A 21,533-nucleotide genomic window follows, 5' to 3' on the forward strand; every position below is an offset into this window, starting at 1 on the left:
TTTCCATGTTGAGAATGGGGGTCTACAGAGGCACAAAGAACTTGGACCCCCTAGAGATTACAAACAGTACCAGACACGACTGAGGTGTCCGTCTGCCCTCTCTCACTACAGAAAGTCACCCACCTTTGCCTTGCCTGCCAACCCTAATTTGGCTAAAAACAAAAAACTCAATACCACCCCATTCTGAGATGGAAGTTTATTCAGGTGCTTCAGTCAGACCCAGTTAAAAACAACTTGGAGATTTAATAGCCATTTTCACCCCTCTACAATAGTCTACATTAAAGCTACATGAAAATAGGTGTTATATTCTCAGAAGAAAATTTTGTGATTTTGCATACAATACTTCCAGTAACGATGCTACAGTGTTGTGGGTTGTTTTCAGGCCAATTTAGAGTGTTTTTTAGTGCATAGCCATGTGGTTGCTAGGGTGTTTTTTTTAATTTTCATCGTGGTTGCTTACTGGCCAACGTCATAAGAGCCTGTCCGCAAGTTTCTATGGCCTCGTTAAACCCTTATATTACGATGCATTTTTGGTGATACTTTTTAAACAGGAAGACATTATAGACAGGTGTAAACAGGTTGAGATTTTTACATTTGTCTACAAAACGCATATGACCACATTGGGCTCATAGTATAAATGCTCTTAAATTTGAATGTGTTCCAACAGCAGGGAGGCACCACCCACAAAGCTGTCAATCAACCAATGCTCTTACTGATTATTGGGTGGAATATTCCTCAATTGTATTGTTGCATGTTGATATCAGACACATGGAAGAAGTTACATTAGAGGTGCTGTAAGAAATTTTAGCCGTTCTGGAACTTCCATGAGACTAAGCCAAAAAATTAGACACACCCTTTCTTTCCAAAACACCTTCCCATCAAAGATAGCATTGAGACCGACACCTTCTCACAGTTGTCAAACACAACAGTAGCAAAATAGTGCTGTTATGTTATGAACTGTTATGAATCTGAATATGGCACTAATCCTGAATGTTACACTTCAACTACTACACTATGAGAACTTGCTAAATGAACTGGTGTGCTGATTCTTTTGTATTTTTTTGCATTATTATTATGCTGTAATACACTGACGTAGTGATTCATGTATGTTGTCATAAAATCAGGGAAGCTCCCCTCGAAATCTAAACAAAGGTTGTCAAAAGAGACAGATATTACAACCAGGTTTAAATGGCAATGAGTCTTGCCTGGCCACATACCAGGTGTAAACAGAGCCTATGATATTCTTTTCCCTAGATATGGCTTGGGTCCCTCCTTCAATGTAAGTCTAAAGGATTTTTTCGCATATTTTATCGTCCAGGTGAAAACTATGAAATGAAAGTCTGATTGTTTAGAAAACAAATAGCACACCTATTCTCAATCGCGCAGTTTGAGGTAACACTGATGTCTGTAGCCCAAACGGTGCAGGATGAGTTAACCTTTATGCAAAGAAAATATATTTCCTTATATATTAAGGCTCAATATATTAAATAATTTCCAGTATATTAATAATACATTGTGTTAATATATTACAATATACTGAGTAATACATAAGGAATTGCCACTTTTCATATATTGTAATGTAAAATTCAATATATTGTAATGTATGTCTTTTTATATTCAATAATACACTTCATAATATATACATGTGCATGTGGTGAAAAATGGTAGTGTGTGCTTAAATATATTTTAACATATATGTTGTACATATAGTCACATTTATATGGGAATATGTATTAGAAATATATGTGCACAATTCTGAGGAAATATGTTCTGTAATATATTTCCATATATGTGAATATTTATGTAAAGATATATTTGTAAATATATATATATTGAGTATAAACACATTTGAACATATATGCACTATATTTTAACTAGGGCTGTCAATCGATACAATTTTTTAATCGAATTAATGAATTGGTTTAATTAATTAATAAATCGCGATTAATCACATTTAATTGCATATACAAATATTTTCTGAGAAAGCTGCATATTTATATCAATATATAATTATACATAGTTATCTTTAAATATTTTTATATATATATATATATATATATATATATATATATATATATATATATATATATATATATAAAAAATATTCAGATAATTAAAATGCATTAAATTCTTGTAGCAGAAGAGTTAATCATTGATAAGACAATACAAAAAGCGGCTTTAGAATATAATGTATTGTTTACTATCATATTATTGTACATAAGTCAATCATTGGCATACAGTTCACAGCAATCCATTTCACAAGTGAATTTGTCAATCAGTTGGAGATTTATTATGAGGGCTTGTTTAAGGACCCGACATTTTTTTTTATTTTTTATTAATGCTTATAAAACTTTTACATTTAGAGACAAGAGGTATATTGAAACAAACAACAACAAAAAGGAAAATAAATAAACAGTATACATAAAAATATCAAATTGTTTAAATATTTCAATACACTTTACAGATTTCTTGTTACTCAAAATGGAAATTGTTCTTAGGTATTACTGAACCTAAATCTAATGGTTTATAACCACCATACTTATATTTATGAATACTAAACTTTGCCAACAAAAGCAGAACATTAATCAAATAATATTCCTTATGAAGAGACATGTCATAGCTAAAAAAAAGAATAAAACTTTTTTTAAAAAAAGTTGAAAGCTAGGAATGATATGATCTCTAACAATCTTGCAGAAATCAGACCAAAATCAAGTCGAGTAGGGACAACTCTTAAAAAAATGAAAGAAAATTTCCTGCAGACCACAAAATGTACAGAATATATCGACATCACAATTAAATCTCTCTACAAGAAAATAATTAGTGGGGTAGTACTTATAAATAAGTTTGAAGGAAATTTCTTTGATTTTATTCGTGATTAAATATTTATGGGGTAATTTCCAAATTTTGCACCATCTCAATCCAGCCACACCCTGCGTCAGACATGCTTGTGTAGCGTCATAAATGTTAAATGTTTAGGTCACTGTGTCAAGTTAAATATAGTTTAATACTCAATCTTTAAACACATCTTGAGATCCCTTAGTTGGCATTTGCGCTCCTTCAAGTGTTTTGAATGCAAGAACGTAACACCTTGAACTGCCCCCTGAAGTAAACAGGTGGTACTACAAGCTTGCATTTCTCAAGAATCTTCCTTATTATGGTCGGGGGGTATTGCAATTAATTGTGTTAATTTTTTTAACGTGTTATTTTTTGTAAAATCAATCGCACTGAATTAACGCGTTAAATCGACAGCCCTAATTTTAACATATATATGGAAACATGTATGGGATATATTTGTGCACAATTCTGAGGAATATATATATATATATATATATATATATATATTTTTTTTTTTCATATAGTTACAAATATATCTATATTGAGTATACATATATGCACTCTATTTTAACATACATGTTAAATAAATATACACACCATCCATCCATCGTCAACCGCTTATCCTGTGTACAGGGTCGCGGGGGGCTGGAGCCTATCCCAGCTAACATTGGGTGAAAGGCGGGGGACACCCTGGACAGGTCGCCACTCCATCGCAGGGCCACACATAGACAGACATACACTCACACTCACCTCCACATCCACATCCACACCTAGGGCAATTTTTTTGGAGACACCAATTAACCTAGCCTGCATGTCTTTTGGATGGTGGGAGGAAGCCAGAGTACCCGGAGAGAACCCACGCAGACACGGGGAGAACATGCAAACTCCACACAGAAAGGCCGGGGCAACCAGGGTTTGAACCCACAACCTTCTTGCTGTGAGGCGACAGTGCTAACTGCTGCACCACCGTGCCGCCCGACAAATATACACACATCTGAGAGAAATATATTCTGTAATATATATCCATATGTATTAATATATATATATTAATGTGTGAAACATTTACAAAGTTTAATACTTGGAGTTAGGAGTTTGTTCAAACCCCTAACCCTCAGTGTGCTTGACTTAGCAATTCAATAAGACAGTACCATTCTGTTGCTTGTTGTACTGAGCATTGCTAAAGCCATCATCCTCTCATTTGAATACATTTATGCATATACTTAGCATACAGCATGTTAGATTCAGTCCTCTAGACCACTGATAATTGATCTGCATTATCATCAAACGTCAGTGAATCACACAGCGGCAAGTGGACAACCACAGAATTTGATTACACCAACAAAAACTTTGACAGAATTTACATGTATTTGCATAGAGAATGTCACTTCAGATTTTATTTTAGCGTTTGCAAAGCTTCTTCAGGATTTTGTCGGTCTGTTGTTTCGCCGTGCTGGTATTGGCGTGGTCAGAAAAATAAATCCACATGGTTTTATCTATTTGACTTTCTGCTTTCGGAAACACATGAGCAACATGAGCTCCAGTCCATTGTTTGCATGGGTTCTCTTCATGATGGCTTCAAATCCTGATACAAAATAGACACATGGAAACAATGAAGCAAGAGTTTCACTGATACCCAAACCACCAACCATTGTATATCTTTTGCTTTCTTACATTCTTGTTGTCTCTTTTGTCTTTTCCTTGCATCTCCTTCGATCAGACTCTCTTGGCGTTCTCCAAAGCATGGCTATGAAAAGACAGGAAGTGAGGGTAACTGTAGTATGTTCCCCCTTGACGAGGTGCTTAGAAGTGAAGTTGTGCAAGTCTGGAGACAAACAAACAAACAAACAACAGTGAAAAGAGATCATAAACCGCAACCCTCAACCCCCAAAAAAGATATTTCTGTTATGTTAAGTCATTTGTTTCTCCATCTGATCTTCAGAGGCTGTCTGAGGGAGTGAATCGTCTCTCTGACAACAGACTTCCTCAGGATTTACAGGGAAAGTCAGAGATGACGTGCTCTACAGAAATGCCATTTCTCTCTTGTAGCGGGCATCCTCGGGCTGAATGACACTCTGAAGCCAAGAGGCGGCACTGAACTCAGGGTGGCTGAAGGCTTTCTGTATACCTCCTGCTCTTTTTTCGCTGGTGTCGAAATAAGACAATGTGATTTTAGGGGCTATAAACATGACACCATGAACTGAAATATGTGTTTTTTTAATGTAGAGTAGATATATGAGATTATGAACAGCATTATCAGTGTTCTTCCTAATAGAAAGACAATGAAAGGGAAAATAAGTGTATTGTGAGGGTAAGAGGATAGGACTCAAAATGTTCTCATCAGGACCTACTGTTGGATGGGTCAGTCACTCATCTGCTGAAGATTGATGGTTTTAATTTTGAACCTCTCTGTTTCTCTGTTTTTAATGAATTGCTATGTGGTTGCTAGGGTGTTCTGGATAGTTGCTAGTAGGGCTTGGTAATTAAATGATATTGATATTTATAAAAAAGTATTGTTGCTAATGTTGAGTAATTTTCCGATATTTTTTAAATGAATTTAAGTTCTACATCTAGACGATCGATTCAGGTGTGTCGCTACAAACAAAGGTAGTTTGGCAAAGTTAAACACACAACTAGATAATTGGAAGTATTAGGTGGCTAGGGGCTACACAGCCCTGCTTACATGGAAGAGCTCTGTGTAAACCTGTAGTGAGGCTCTGTAGACAGACAGTAGCTAGCTATCCGGCTAATACGATATCATTGTGCATCAAGCAGGACAGCACTGACAATGCAATACAGCTATTGACTGAACACAACAACTCCAACATCAAAACCTTTGCTGTTTATTTATGTAATATTTAGTTCAATGTTTTTCATGATCATAGCTCTGTCACAGGCAAGAAAGAGTTACTTCTTCTTGTGATGTTTATTGACGGTTGGTAATCCAGTTTATGGTGCATTATCGCCACCTACTAAGCTGGAGTGTGAAGCGTCACAAGAAAGTGTTTCAGTGGAGTCAAACGTCTATAAAATATTATCAAAAAGAGGCCACACACCTTATGTAGGATTAAATCCCAAACTGAGTATACTTCTTGAATGTCAAATTAAAAGGTAGCTTACCCTGTGGAGTTTACATGTAAACAAACTAGTTCATTCTTGAGGTCTAAAACCATGTGGAATGCATTGGTATGAATTGTTTATCAAACAATATGAAAAAAATATATATTTTGGCTATATCACCCAGCCCTAGTTGCTAGGTGTTCCTCACTAGACCAAGTAAAAAGCCCAACACCAAGTCTCTATGTTATTCTGGTCTCTAGATATGGCTCGGGTCCCTCCTTCAATCTATGTCGATGGGATTTTGTTTAATCATCCACCAGGTGATAATCATATTTCCAATTGCTTAAATCAGTAATAGTAAACCTCTGCTCAACAAGCCGCATGTGTGAGGTGTCATTTACATTGGTAGCACATTGCTTTTTGAAAAAATGTTGGACCATTGCTACTCTCCCTTCCGGGATGGCTACAAATCCCTCCCCCGCCCACCATTTGGGAAATCTGAGCACTCTTCTGTTCTGCTTCTGCCCATTTACAGGCAGAAACTAAAACAGGAAGCACCCACCCTCAGAACAATCCAGTGCAGGTTGGACCAATCAGATTCTATGCTACAAGACTGTTTTGATCACGCAGACTGGGAGATGTGCCTGTGTACATCGTAGACCTCTGATGGCGACATCAAGGTCTACACTGATAGAGAATAATGCGTTTCATCAGGAAGTGCGTAGATAAAGTACTACCGGCCAAAACTATATGGATCTACCCTAACCAGAAACCATGGATTAATAGCAATGTTCGTGCTGCACTTAATGCGCGGACCTCCGCTTTTAATTCCGGGTTATGCCCTCCGCAAAACTTATCAGAGCAGCCAAACGCCAGTATAGGGACAAGATTGAAGGACATAGTTGTTTTGTCGGAATTGAGTACAAAGACATTTCTAGCCATCCAATCTTTGATTTCATTGATACATTGCTAAGTTGGAGAATTGTGAATTTTCGTTGGGTTTAGAAGAAATATAAAGTTGGGTACTGTCAGCATAACAGTGGAAACTCATTCCATGATTCCTGATAATATTTCGCAGGAGAAGCATGTATAATGAGAAAAGCAGAGGCCCTAAAACTGATCCCTGTGGCACTTCATACTTAACTTTTGTTTGATTTGACAATTCCCTGTTTACACATAAAAAGTTGTAGCAATCTGATAGATAGGACTTAACCCATGCTAATGCAAGTCCACTAATTTCAAAATAATTCTCCAGCCTATTCAAGAGAATGTCGTGATCTATCATGTAGAAGCCAGCACTAAGATCTGAAAGCACTAGAAGTGAAATGCAGCTGTGATCAGTTGATAAGAGCAAGTCATTTGTAACTCTGATAAGTGAAGTCTCTGTACTGTGATGGGGGCCTAAATCCTCACTGAAATTGTTCATATATATACCATTTCTCTTTAGAAATGATCATAGTTGGTAGGACACTACCTTTTCTAGTATTTTTGACATAAATAGGACATTTGAAATTTGTGTGTAATTAGCCAGTTCTCCAGGATCAAGCTGTGGCTTCTTAATAAGCGGTTTGATAACTGCCATTTTAACGTTTCTTGGTACATGTCCTAAGGATAGTGAGGAGTTAATAATATTAAGAGGAGGTTCTCAGATGACAGGGTATACCTTTTTAAGAGCTTAATTGGTATTGGATCTAACATACATGTTGTGGCTTTTGATTTTTTGATAAGTTTTGTTAGCTCTTCATAACCTATGACAGCAAAGGATTGAAGTTGCTTGTGAGGACAATTATGAGACACTGTTTTCTGATGTGCTGTGACAGTTGATTGCATAGTTTCAATTTTATTGGGTGGATGCCATAACTTACCTTAATTGTTGATTTTGTTGTTATGATTGTTCTTGAGCGGCTAGGGTTTGAGATCAATGTGGTTCCTGATCAGTAGATGTTTGAGATTGATGCAATAATCTTTGTACAACACAGTGGAGAAAATGAAGGCACGCAGTCAAGACGCAAGATGTAGACAAGCGGGAGAGAAAACAGGTGCACGCTGTAAAATATAAGTAGTTGAAACAGTTGAAAAGTGGAAAAACCTGAAGCACGTGGTAAAATGGTGAAGGATTAAACAATTAACATATAAGAATAAGAATAAGAATGTGGCAGGGCGGAGGGCGGGGCCGGGTCGTGATCCTACACACCCGGTCCCGTATTAGGCTAATTATGCCTCCGTGAGGTTTAAAGGCTGACTGCAGAGGGCCGTGCGGGAGAGAGAGATCATTAGCGGACATGTCCGTCTTACGATCTCTCTCTCTCCCGCACGGCCCTCTGCAGTCAGCCTTTAAACCTCACGGAGGCATAATTAGCCTAATACGGGACCGGGTGTGTAGGATCACGACCCGGCCCCGCCCTCCGCCCTGCCACAAAGAATAACAAAGCTAAGCAGGCTAGCAAGCTACAGACACTGGTGCAGCATGCCGGCAGCAACCGGAACAGGACGTAGATCAGAGATGGAGGCGGAGCCAGAGGAACACACAGCGCCACTAAACATGAACTCTAAATATATTTATCTTTTCTCTCTCTGTAGGTGATGAATGGTACTTGTGCAGGCTTACTCTGACTCTCCCCAACCTCTCACATCTGCAGTGGGCCATGTTCCCTTACCCCTACCTGGCAGCCGTGGGCCCTGACACTGGTCCTGGTTCTGTGGTCTACAAGCTTGTGGCCCGAAGTGTTGATGGCTCAGTGGGAACAGCTCACTTCTTATTGGTGGACGGTGAGTGATGGGTGGGGCCTCTGACCAACTGTCATTCTGTGACCTGCTGCCTGCAGTCTCAGAAATTGGCACATAACTGTCAATACAATCATACCGGCAGTTAAAACTCTGCCCCACTTTCGATGTGCCTCACACACAGACATGCATTACATGATCAATAATGCTGGCAAACCACATTATTTAGCTAGAAACTTAAAAGTTACTGACACAACGTGCTCACCATCAAAAAATTACAGTTTATATTATTTGGATATTTAGCTCAGCTGTGCAAGAAAGAATCAGGTAAAGAGCAACATAACTAAGGCCCTGTTAAAATTTGGTATTAACTGTTGCTCCCAAATAAAAAAAAATAAAAATAATTTTAATTGCAATTGTGCATGCTTCACATGATATGTGTCGCTGGATGGTGTCAGATATACCAAAATGTTCTGTGAAGTCTTGTTCTTGTATATGTAAGGGCTTTTCCAAATGTTTCAATGAACCACTTACATCTTTACGCTTGTGGTCAGATCACCTGAGATGGATGTTAATATCAGGTGTAAAAGTTTCCACCTGTTTGTACTGTTTGTAGCAGCTTAATATTATGGATTTCCTTTAATGGTGGTTTTAAAATTTAACTTGTCAAATGATAGGAATCATTAGAAAGGATGTTCAGCCATCATTCATTCAGACCTGTTTCATAGTTAAGCTCATCCAATGTTCACACATTGCATATTTATGTTATGCTTTCTGTGACAACCTCAAATTAAGCATATGAGGTTTCTTCTGAAAGGTTTGGGAATATTCTGGCAACACCATAATGAGAAGTTCTGCAATAAATTATAAAACGAGTTTAAATGTTGAAGTTCTAAAAAGATTGTTGACACACTGTTTTGCTATTGCAGTGAATAGATGTAGCATTGATGTGTGTGTGCCATTTTTAACAGCCAATTGGTTAAGTCTGTAATAGAAATAGAATAAAGCCAAGTCGCTAATCTAATCCATGCTGTTTCCATAGTTAAAGTGATTTCATGACTGCACAGTGACCGACAAAGGTTAGAAGTATTTCTAATGAGCAAATAGACCATACGTGCTTTAAACATGCTGCTTTGATGTCTTATGCTGTATGAATGGTGTGTGTGTGTGTGTGTGTGTGTGTGAGTAATATGTACATGGATGTTTAGAACAGGTGTGTAACTCTGCTTTTATTTTTCCTCTAGGACATTTTCAGAAACATCATAACCTCTTATAATGGCTAGTCATTTATTATCTAGTATGTTGTGACATTACAAAATTATTTCACAGGTCGATAAGAATTTGAACTCTGCTTTAAATATTTTATTAACTCCTGCATTAGATGCTTTTACATACAGTGTTCTTCTTCCAAATTTTTTTGACCTGTCCTTCAGTTGACTGTCAAGCAGCCTCAATTTGCATTTCTGGAATTAAATAAAATTGCTAGCAAAGCAGCAAAGTAATACATTTTAAGGTAAGCTTATGTTTTGGGCTTTGGTTTAGTGTAAATGAAATTCTGCGTTAGAGCAGCTGTTGTATAAGCACATAATACAACATTGTCTTTGTAGTGTAAAGGTGGATATAGATGTTTAAAAGGATGCAATAAAGAAGATCAATACAAATTAAATATGCCAAATTACAATTATGTCATTATTGTTGGTTAGATTGTGAATGTCAAACATAACAATTTCAGTCTATCACTGTAAGTCATTGGGAGATCAAGGTAAATATCCATTGTGAGTATGATATTTGTATTAGAAATTATTTCCAGTCAAGGTGTAATTTTTCCAAATTATGTAAAAAAATATATATATATATAATTTAATTATGTGTATTTAGGATACATGAAATATTACCTTTGAAATGAGCCTTAACAAGACAAAGGATTCTGCCATTTTATGTGAATAAAAAAAACTTATACAAATTGTATTTCTGTCACTGTCATTTCCACCAATGAATTCTATTAAATACAATAAGAATTTGAGGTGTGGTCAAAATGAAACTGGTGGGAAATTTCATGACTTTCAGAAAAAAAAAAAGACACATTTTCAGTGATGCATGTACATATAGTACACTGTTAGTAGACAAAAAAACAAACTAGTTAGAGTGTTTTTTTAACAAGACATTTTATAGATGTCCACAGTGATAAAAGAGACAAAAAGTTGAAGAAACACACTTTATATAAAATATTACATAATATAGGTTATTCATTGATAACTGAAACTTTTTTGCAAAAGGACGGGGCAGTGTGGGTGCAGCTGGGAGATCTGCTCCACCTAAGCAACTGTGGTCTTCATAAACCTCCTCTTCTTCCTCTCCAAAGGGACATGCTCAAGGGGACAGTTAAAATGAGCTCTTATCTTGCTATTGTCCTGAAGAAGGAGTGGAGGGAACATATTGCCCACTCACACACAGATGCTCTGAACCACAGCTTGCAGAAGGGTTCCTCATTAGGTTCCTCCCTTAATGTGTGTTAAAACACTCCAAGGCTTTTGTGACTTTATCTTTGTAATGCTCTTGCACTTTGGGCTAAACTTTACAATAGTTGCACTTTTAATTTGTGATGGAAAACAATTGTCATTACAGTTTCTAGGCAATGCAAGCAAATTACGCACATGCCAAGAGGCATTATTTCAAAGAGAAGCTGTAATTTAATCTATGATTAAGCCTGGTGCACAATGCACAATTTTGGCCACAATTTTTACTGTAAAATTACAGGAATTATACAAGAGAGAGTGTCCTTCCGTTAAAAATGTTTACAGTTGAAGTCAGAAGTTTATATTCACTAATTTAACTGTGCCTTTTAAGCAGCTTGGAAAATTTCATAAAATTATGACAAGCCTTTAGGCAATTAGCATCTGATAGGCTAATTGAAGTCAATTGGGGGTGTACCTGTGGATGTATTTTAAGGCCTACCTTCAAATTCAGTGCCTCTTTGCTTAATATTATCGGAAAATCAAAAGAAATCAGCTAAGACCTCAGAAAAACATTTGTGGACCTCTACAAATCTGGTTCATCATTGGGAGCAATTTCCAAATGCCTGAAGGTACCACGTTCATCTGTAAAAATAATAGTACGCAAGTATAAACACTATGGGACAATTTAGCCATCATACCACTCAGGAAGGAGACACATTCTGTCTCCTAGAGATGAACGTAGTTCCCCGTCTGTCGCTCACTTCGACGTTGTGTCGAAGAAGCGACACTAGGGTTCTCTCTTGAGCGCCGAATATACCTCTGATCTATGAAAAAAAGAGTCACACACACCTGTTCCTGGTGATCTGCTGTTGGATCTACGGCGCACTTCAGCGGCTTTCTCCTTCTCTGCATGGCAGTGCAAGTTTGCCCCTGTGCGCTTCGACAGCGCAAACTAAAAGAGTTTATAAAAGAGTGATTTTCCTCTAAAAGAGCAATACACAGCGTCGTTGAACATCCTTTTTAGGACGCATCTTTATAAAGATGCCTTTCCGCCCCTGTGTAGTTCCTGGATGCGGTAGAGTGCTCTCCGCTTCAGACGGCCACAGGTGCTGTCTCGTGTGTCTGGGCTGCAATCACACTGAGGCAGCATTTGTGGATGGTTCATGTTCTCACTGCGAGAACATGACCATGGCAATGTTGCAACTGTTCCCCGGCCGGCCGTTTCTGACGAGTCTAGAGGATGCCTCCACCGGACCTCCTCCTCAGTCACTAACCCACCCCCTGCTGGGTGTGCGGAGCAAGGTAAGTGCTTCGAGTCTTTTCTCAGCACCAGAGCCTCGGGACGCACCTTTGCCTCCCGATACCGTACTACCTGCTCCATCCCGCTGCGAAGCCCCGCCGGTTACGTAAAAAAAAAACAGTCCCGTTAGTGCCCCTAGCACGTAGCTTGGATGCGTGGCATTAACTTCCCAACCCATCACGCTGGCTGGCCAGGACCATCCGACTCGGTTACGCAATTCAGTTTGTCAGACCCCCTCCCACCTTCGGGGGCGTCCGCTTTACCGCAGTGCATGGCGAACATGCCAAATACCTGCGCACGGAAATCCAGACCCTCTTACTCAAGAACGCGATAGAGCCTGATGAAGAAGGGGTTCTACAGCCCTTACTTCATCGTGCCCAAGAAAGGTGGCAGCTTACGACCGATCTTGGACTTGCGAGTTTTCAACCGGGCTTTGCACAAACTCCCGTTCAAAATGCTCACGCAAAAACACATCTTAACTTGCGTCTGGCATCTAGATTGGTTCGCAGCGGTAGACCTTCCACGTCTCAATATTGCCTCGACATCGACCCTTTCTATGGTTCGCGTTCGACGGCCTTTTGTATCAGTACAAGGTCCTCCCCTTCGGCATGTCCCTGTCTCCTTGTGTCTTTACGAAGGTCTCAGAGGCAGCCCTTGGCCTTCAGAGACCCCCCTTCAAGCCACTAGAATCAGTTGGACTCAGGACCCTCTCCCTAAAGACGGACCACTGATCGCGCTCGCCTCCATCAAGAGGGTCGGGGACCTGCAAGCGTTCTCTGTCAGCACTCTTGCCTGGAGTTCGGTCTGGCAGACACACATGTGATCCTGAGACCGTGGCCGGGCTACGTGCCCAAAGTTCCTAAACAAAATTTGAAACACTTCCCCCAGTGGCCAAAACGGTAAGTGTTTTTAGGCATATAGGCACTGGTGAGCTCCATTTTCTGGGTGAAGTGTCCACATAGGCGTGCCAAAAGGGAGTTGTAAAGAGAGTTGTTTTAAGCTGTACAGGCTGTAATACAGTGAAGAGGAATGCATATTTTTCAAACTGTACTCAAACACTATATCATTATAGTAAAAAATGTAATGTTAGAGGGGAAAAAAAGCACCCTGCAAATCGCACTTGTCACTGATTATGCGAACACAATTACTTTCTCTTTTCTATGCGGCATTTGAACCCAGTTCTTCAATGCTGCTTACGCAAAATGCTTCAGGTCTTGCCATAGGGAAAGGTAAACACACTGGAGCCAATGAAAAAATGCTTAATAGGAAATGGCACTTGTCAGAGAGTTGGCATAATGTGGCTGATCGAAAGATACTCGAACTCTTGGAAACAACATGCCGACTTCCCGTGTGAACATGTTTCCCCCTTTGCATTTTGATCGTACTTTCAAACTTATTACAAGCTTGCTCTGAAGAATGAGTACAAATTCCCTCTTTTGTCCAGCCACGACAGACTACAAACTCCAACAAAAACATTGCCTATATTAGTGCAAGGGCTTGCTTGTGTTTACCATTTCAATTTTGCGTGTGCCAATAAGGATACAAGCTGGCATTTAAGGCCAGTGATGTCATTTTGCCTTTGATTTTACGCAAGATACCTTTACTGGGGTCATATCATACAATCAAACAAGCAACAATTGTAAAGGAAGGAAAATATTGCACAGTGTGTACCTGAATTTACAAAAGTTGCATACATTTTAAGTTATTCTAACATTAAATTGTTGTTTATATTGTGACAGGTGGCGAAGATTCATTTGAAGTAGACCGAACCACAGGAGAATTGAAAACCACAGGGCGACCGCTGACGCCCAGTAAGGAGTACACCCTGACTGTACAGACTGTGGACTCGCAGGGCAGGAAAGGTCCGCATGCCTCTGTGTTCATACTGGCCGGCTTCCGGCCCCCTCAGTTCATCAACACCACCTACACCTTCTACATTCCGGAGAGCACTGGGGTGGGCCAAGCGTGAGTACAGGAAGCTGTGTGTTTGTATGTAAGAAGATTCAAAATGTGCTGCTTATTAGCGGGTAAAGGAGGGATCGTGTGAATGTGGCCAACTCTCAAGCATTATGTGCTATCTGTTGCATTAAAAATTGTCTTGGAGGAAGAGCGGAGGTTGAGAGAGTGGGGAAAGAGGGAATAGAGGGGATTGTGGCAGAGAAGGGGAACACAGATGCATCATTGGTATCCCTAGGCTCTGAATTTGAAAGCATGTTCAAATTCAAATATTTATTAAAAGAAACTTCTGGATACACATGAAGAGCTGTGTCTGAATTCCCCCTCAGGGCACTGGCACAGAACAGAGTATAATAATCTGTGTGAAGGAGAAGAGGATGGCTAATCATAGACAGAGGGAGAAGAAGAGACATAATAATTTGAGAGAGTGTGGAAGGGGAGGATGACATAGGAAGAGAGCCACAAAGAACCACTGAAATATGTCAGAGATATTATTTCCCATTTGTAAGAGTAGATAGACAATAGCTGTGTTCCAAAACCTTGTGATCAGTCTACTGCCTACATAGACAGCTGCCTTTTAAGGCAACATCCTCATAAATTAAACTTCATAAGTGACCTATTTGGACCACTCGACATAGTAGGCACACAAATTGCACTCCTTATGTAAAGCACATGGGAGACTAGATTCAAAAAAGATTCTAATAGACAAGAACATTTTACTAAGATAAAACTCAGATACTCTGAAGCACAAAAATACATGGCAAATTAAATATTGGCTAAAACAGTAAAATTGTAATTAGAGGGAACTTGGTTTTGCTCATTACTCTACTGTTTTGCCATCTTGGATGATTTTCACTTAGCTTTTCCCACTGCATTCTGCGATTTTCTTCTCTTTGAAGGATAAAAATTTGGCCATAAAATTTGAGGAGCTCACCTATGATGCCTTAAAATGCAGTCTAGACTGGCAGCTCACTGGGTTTTGGAACAGAGATATAGTTTCCCTCCGAAAAAATAAATGCCAGCCCTTTCTTTGATTCTAGTTCCTATGTGTCTATGTGTTTGTCTATAGGGTGGCATTGGTCCAGGCTATCTCATTCCAAAAGAAAATGTTGTCCTATATGCTGTTGGTGAACCCAGGAAACCTTTTCAGCATAAACCAGGAGAACGGCGCCCTCAGTCTGACTCGCACTGTGGACTATGAGAGTGGGCAACATCTGCACCACCTGCAAGTCAGAGCATCCGAACCAGACACAGGTCTAAGCAACATGGCAGAGGTACACACAAACTGTACAATCAATGTGTGTGTGTGTGTGTGTTAGCTGAAGTGATGTGACAAAGCCAAAGGCAGGTGGCAAAAGTTTGATATATTTTCACCCATCATGTTGATGTTATTAAAGAGGTAAATGCATCCAACTGTGTGTGTACGTATGTGTGTTGCTCAGACTGTTGTTGTTCCATGTTGATCTTATTTGTTTGGCAAAAGTCCTCCACAATAATTGAGTCCCCTTGATGGACTTGGCTGAGAAACAATGATGTGTAACAGTGCTTGTGCCAGCACCAGTCACTGAGTCACTGCCCCCTGAAAAATGATTACACCATCTGTGAAGATGACTCTTCTTATAAGGCAGGCTAGAATGAAGATACGAAGAGGACAGAGGATGAGATGGGGAAAAAATTATGAGAAAATAAGAGAAGAGGCAAGAGAAGACAAGACAACAAAAGATAAAATTAGACAAGTGGAGACATGCAGAAAAGAGACTAGATGAGATGAGATTAAAAGAGAAGAGAAGAGAAGAGAAGAGAAGAGAAGAGAAGAGAAGAGAAGAGAAGAGAAGAGAAGAGAAGAGAAGAGAAGAGAGGTTTAACACATCTTTATTAAATACAATTCTCCTTCAATACATCATTGCCCATTAAAGAAAAGGAATAATTCCTCATTCATATCACATTACCTCTTAACCATTTAGTACAACATTTTTTAAAAAGACATTCTTTTAAAAATTAAAAATAAGTTCTCCCTCATAAATACAACATAAAACTTCTCTTACACACCACTTTTCTTCGAAAGTAAATAAATCTCCTACCAAGTCATAATAAGCAAACTCAATTTTTAATCTATTTGCAATTAACCCCTTCAAAATTCTCTCTGGATCCACTCCAGTTAGACCCAGAATTTTGTTTTTTCTGGTCTTCCAAATTGCCAATTTTGCTATACCCATAACATAGTTCAGGAGACACAAAATTGTCTTGTTTGACATTCTGTACTTTACACCTCCTTTAAAAGTACATTCAGAAAAGGTTTCACCAAATCCTCTAAACCATACAGTCAAAACTCTAAAAAGCTCCTCCAATCGTTTACAACTCAAAAATAAGTGTTCCACAGTTTCTGCAGAACACACACTCCCCACTTACTGCTGGATTAAGGTGAGCCACATATCTGTTTGTAGCTATTGCCCTGTGAAGAAGTCTCCACTGCAAATCTGCAGTTTGCTTCTCTATTGGAAACTTATACAGGGACCTCCACTGATCTCTCAAGGAGAAAGTTTGCCCAAAGCACCTTTTCCACCTCAATGGCTGCTGTTCCTTCAGTGTCTCTTTATGAACAGTCTTGACACATAGGTTATAGAATAACATTTTAGACATTTCCTCAATTTTCCATGTCTCAGAAGTGTCAGAATCCTCTATATAATGATCTTCCAACATACTGTTGTTATAGGTAGAACAAATTAACAGCTTTTTAGGAATAACATCAGTCTGTTCCTTCAGATCTTTTCTTTGGATAACTTCTCTATAAAAACCTGGCAAAAAGGAATGTATTTCTTCTAAAAACCGCATGGCGAGACGGGGAGATCGCAGTCCCGTCAAGTACATTATATCCTCCAGTGACTTCCAGCCATCTGGGTTGACCAAATCCTTCAGCTTTGTGCAGTTTCTTCTCAACATATTCTCCTGTACACTCCTAGAAGACATCAGTGTATCATGAACCACTGGATTATGAAAAAGTGGTTCCTTCATCACCCAGTTTTTAGGAATCTCAAAAACTCTTTTAATTTTGAAAGTTTTATGCCATGCCTGTAACACTGATTTATAAAAGGATGAAGTCTCTGTCAAGTCCATCGCTTGAATTTGTATCCAGAAAAGATGTACATCATAGTTCAACCCCTCTACTCTTCGCAGAAATGCACCTGCTGTCCATGTCATGTTCTTTTCTACACAGAATTTTTAGTTGTGCTGAAATCAGTCTGAAAGCTTGAATTCTGCTCTTAATGTCTATCAAGCCTTGTCCTCCTTCACAAGGAGGCAAATAAAGTTGTGCAGCCTGAATACAGTGTTTACCGTTCCAGAAGAAATCTACTAGTGTATAGAAGTCCCCTATTCTTCTGGCGGTTCAACCACCATTAGCCTATGCCATAATGTGGAAGCAGCCAAGTTATTAATGACCAAAACTCTCCCTTTATAAGATAATTGTGGTAACAACCATCGCCATCGAGACAATCAGGCCACCACCTTCTCCAGCAGTCCCTCCCAATTTTTCTCCTGAAACCTAGAAGAACCCAAAAAGACACCCAGGGCCTTAAAACCTTCTCTGCCCCACTTAAATCCAGCCGGTAACTCTGGAAGCCTTTGATTTGTCCATTGACCCGCTGCATATTCTTCACTCTTACTCCAATTTACCTTTGAAGTGGATGCCTTTTCATATATCTCTATGCTTTTTGTAAGATTGTTCACATCATCTTGTGCATTTAAAAACACTGTTATATCATCAGCATAAGTAGATAACACCATTCTATTACAATTAGAATCATTTGGTATAAAAAAATCCTTTAAGATCTCTTCTGATTCTTCTTAATAATGGTTCAATGGCAAAGATATAATTGACCAGAAAGTGGGCACCCTTGCCTGATTCCTCTTTTTACAGGGATTGAGGCACTCAACCCTCCTCCCACCTTCACCAAAACAGAAACATCACAATATAACAGAAATAGATCCAAGATATACATTTGTCACCAAAACCAAAAGCACTTAAAACTTTGAAAAGATACACATGGTCCACTCTATCAAAGGCTTTTTCTTGGTCTATTGATAGAAAACCCATATTAATATTTTCTATAAAACTCAAATCAATAGTATCTCTTAAAAGAAACAGATTATCCATAATAGATCGCTCGGGTACACAATAAGTCTGATCACTATGAATAATTATGTCCAGACAGCGTTTCAACCTGTTTGCTAAACATTTGGTCAAAATTGTATAATCCGGACATAAAAGAGAAACAGGCCTCCAATTCTTCAAAAAACCTAAATCACACTTGTTAGGTAACAGGGATAATACTGCTCGTCTACAGCTGCTTGGAAGACAACCATTTTCAAAATACTCTTTAGTTACTTCATAAAAATCCTGTCCCAAAAATGTTCCAGAAATGACGATAGAACTCCGTGAACATCCCACTGAAAGTTGCTTGACTGCATCTGTGAGCTCTCCTAAAGTAATCTCACAATCCAAAGTTTCTTTCTGTTTAGGTTGCAATTTAGGAAGTTCTTGAAAAAGATCAGCAGCATTCTCTTCGTCACATTGTCCAGCACTAAAAAGTCCTGAATAAAAATCAACTGCAAGTTTTCGCATTTCACTTGGATTGTCGTAATTCTTCCATCTGGACGTTTTAAATAAAGCATAGGATTATGTTGCACCACATTTCGTTCCAATTTAAAGAAATAAGTGCTAGGAGCTTCCAAATACTTAATTGAACAAAAACGTGACCTTATTAAAGCATTTTTAACTTGCTCTTGCAATAGATGTTTCAATTCAAGCTTCTTCTTACTTAAATCACCACATTTATTGGTCACCACATTGTCCATCAAAATCTTTTCCATTTCTCCTATTTCACATTGCAAATTTTGAACTGTATCTCTAACTTTAAGTGAAATTTGAGACTCATATCTTTGACAGAAAAGTTTAATATGCACCTTTCCAACCTCCCACAATTGACGTTTAGTCTCATAATTATTTTTCTGTAACCTCCATCTTTCCCAAAGATGAGTAAAACTCTCACAAAATAACTTATTATATAATAATTTCTTATTAAAATGCCAATAATACTGTGATCTAAAAGTCGTTTTTTATAGTTACCATATGGTGATCAGAGAAACCACTAGGAATGATAGCAGCATCCATCACTCTAGTATGGAAAGACCTGCTTGTATAAATCCTGTCTAACCTAGCCCCTTTAACTTCATTATTACTTATTTTGATAAATGTATATTGTTTTATTCCTTTATTCCTATTTCTCCAAACATCATACAAATCATGTTCTTGAATCACCTTGGAAAGTACTACACCTGATTGAAAATGAGGTTCTTCAACATTTCTATCAACCTTAAAATCTACAGTACAGTTCCAGTCTCTAGCCATAACTATACAAACATTATTATCATAGGTCCAAATGTGCGGGAAAAAAAACATGGAAAAATAAAAATTTTATTCCTTCAACTTTTGCATGGATAAATAATGCTCTTCCAGTAACTACTTCTTCAATTTTTTAAATATCAACAGTTAATCTTTTTGAAAAAAGAACAGCAACACCAGCACTTGTATTTGGCCCATGACTGAGTGCATACTTCCCCTCCCACCATAAACCCCATTCTATTTCATTAGACCTATCAGAATGAGTCTCTTGTAACATTACTATATCAATATTCCTAATTTTTACAAATTCTGATAATACTGCCCTTTTAGTTTGATCTCTCACTCCATGTATACTAAAAGAGCCTATTCTCATTAGCATCATATTAATGAAAGGAAAAGAGACAGTAAATAGCGGAAAAAGACAGGATAGAAAAAACACCCAGTGCTTCAGACTCATTGTTCTATTTATTTGAAGACGATCCTTTATGCTTTCTTAGTTTTGTAAGAAGTTTCCTCAATCGAAACCTCTTTATCTCATTCAATTCATCTAGTCCAACAATACGCTGCAATTTGACCACCGATTTCACAAATATTTCAGTGTCCGGAAAAAAATCACTAATTTCTACCGCTCTTCCAAACATCTCATCCAGAAATTAATTTATCTCGCAGAGAGAATAAAGATTGCTGTCTTCCATCTGAGACCCTGTTTCAGAAACACCTGACATTTAAGAGAATGTATCAACATTTCTGCTTTCTTTTCATCTTCCAGTAGGCCTACCACATTATTCTGCATTTTCTCATACATAAGCATCTCAACTTCACTTGTATTTGCAATCTCAGAAACCAAAACATTCTCATCACTAATGTCTTGTACTTCTACATGAAACATGAAAACTTGTCGTCGAAATGACATAACATGTTTTAGTTCTGAACTTTTACAACCCAGTGATATGGCTCTTATCAGGCTGGCGATTCTTCCTTACCTAATGAGTTCTCTCTCAATAACTTTGTCGGGGATAAACGGCGGCACATTCGAGATAATTACCTTAGATGTTAACATTGACAACGGAAAGATTGGACAAAAACCTCCATTATTCACAACACCACTTTCGATGAGTTTCACATCCGATTTGTTCTCCCACCGCTAACAGCACACTTTCAACCGTGACTCCCTGCACCGGCACGCACCTAATTCCATGGCAGAGTGAAGGAGATGGCGCACGCTCACCTGGGAGCGACGCCATTCTCAACTCACCAAATTAACAACAAAAAATGAACTATATATATATATATATATATATATATATATATATTTATTTATAACTAATCAGGACAGATTTTGAAAAATAAAGAAAAGATAAAGAAAATATATTTAAGCAGACAGTTTAAACCAATTTGTTCTTCCCCACCGCACCCTCCACCACTCTCCTACATTTCACGAGAAGAGAAGAGAAGAGAGAAGAGAAGAGAAAGAGAAGAGAAGAGAAGAGACACAACAAAATGAGATGAGACTATAAGAGAGGAGATGAGATGGGACATAACTAGAAGAAATTAGATGAGACTAGAAGAGCGAAGAAGAGAAGAAAAGAGATTAAACAAAACTAGAAGAAATTAGATGAGACTAGAAGAGAAGAGAGATGAGATGGAATGAGATGAGATAACTAGAAGAAACCAGATGAGACTGAAAGAGAAAAGATTAGATGAGAAGATAAAAGTAGAAGAAACCAGAGTAAATGGCATGAGAGAAAACAAAACTAGAAGAAATTAGATGAGACTTGAAAGATGAGATGAGGCAAATCTAGAA

General features: G+C 38.3%; 1 protein-coding gene across 1 annotated transcript in view; it reads left to right on the forward strand.

The window, feature by feature from the left end:
• si:dkey-22o22.2 (neural-cadherin) overlaps window positions 1-21,533 on the forward strand; it is a 216,671-nt gene that overhangs the window by 106,473 nt on the left and 88,665 nt on the right. Inside the window, exons 2-4 of the mRNA XM_052143327.1 lie at window positions 8,473-8,661; window positions 14,112-14,337; window positions 15,398-15,602. Coding sequence (XP_051999287.1) covers window positions 8,473-8,661; window positions 14,112-14,337; window positions 15,398-15,602 — 620 coding nt within the window. The remainder of the gene's footprint in view (window positions 1-8,472; window positions 8,662-14,111; window positions 14,338-15,397; window positions 15,603-21,533) is intronic.

This window comes from Xyrauchen texanus, chromosome 15 (assembly GCF_025860055.1).
Source record: "Xyrauchen texanus isolate HMW12.3.18 chromosome 15, RBS_HiC_50CHRs, whole genome shotgun sequence".
NCBI lineage: Eukaryota > Metazoa > Chordata > Actinopteri > Cypriniformes > Catostomidae > Xyrauchen > Xyrauchen texanus.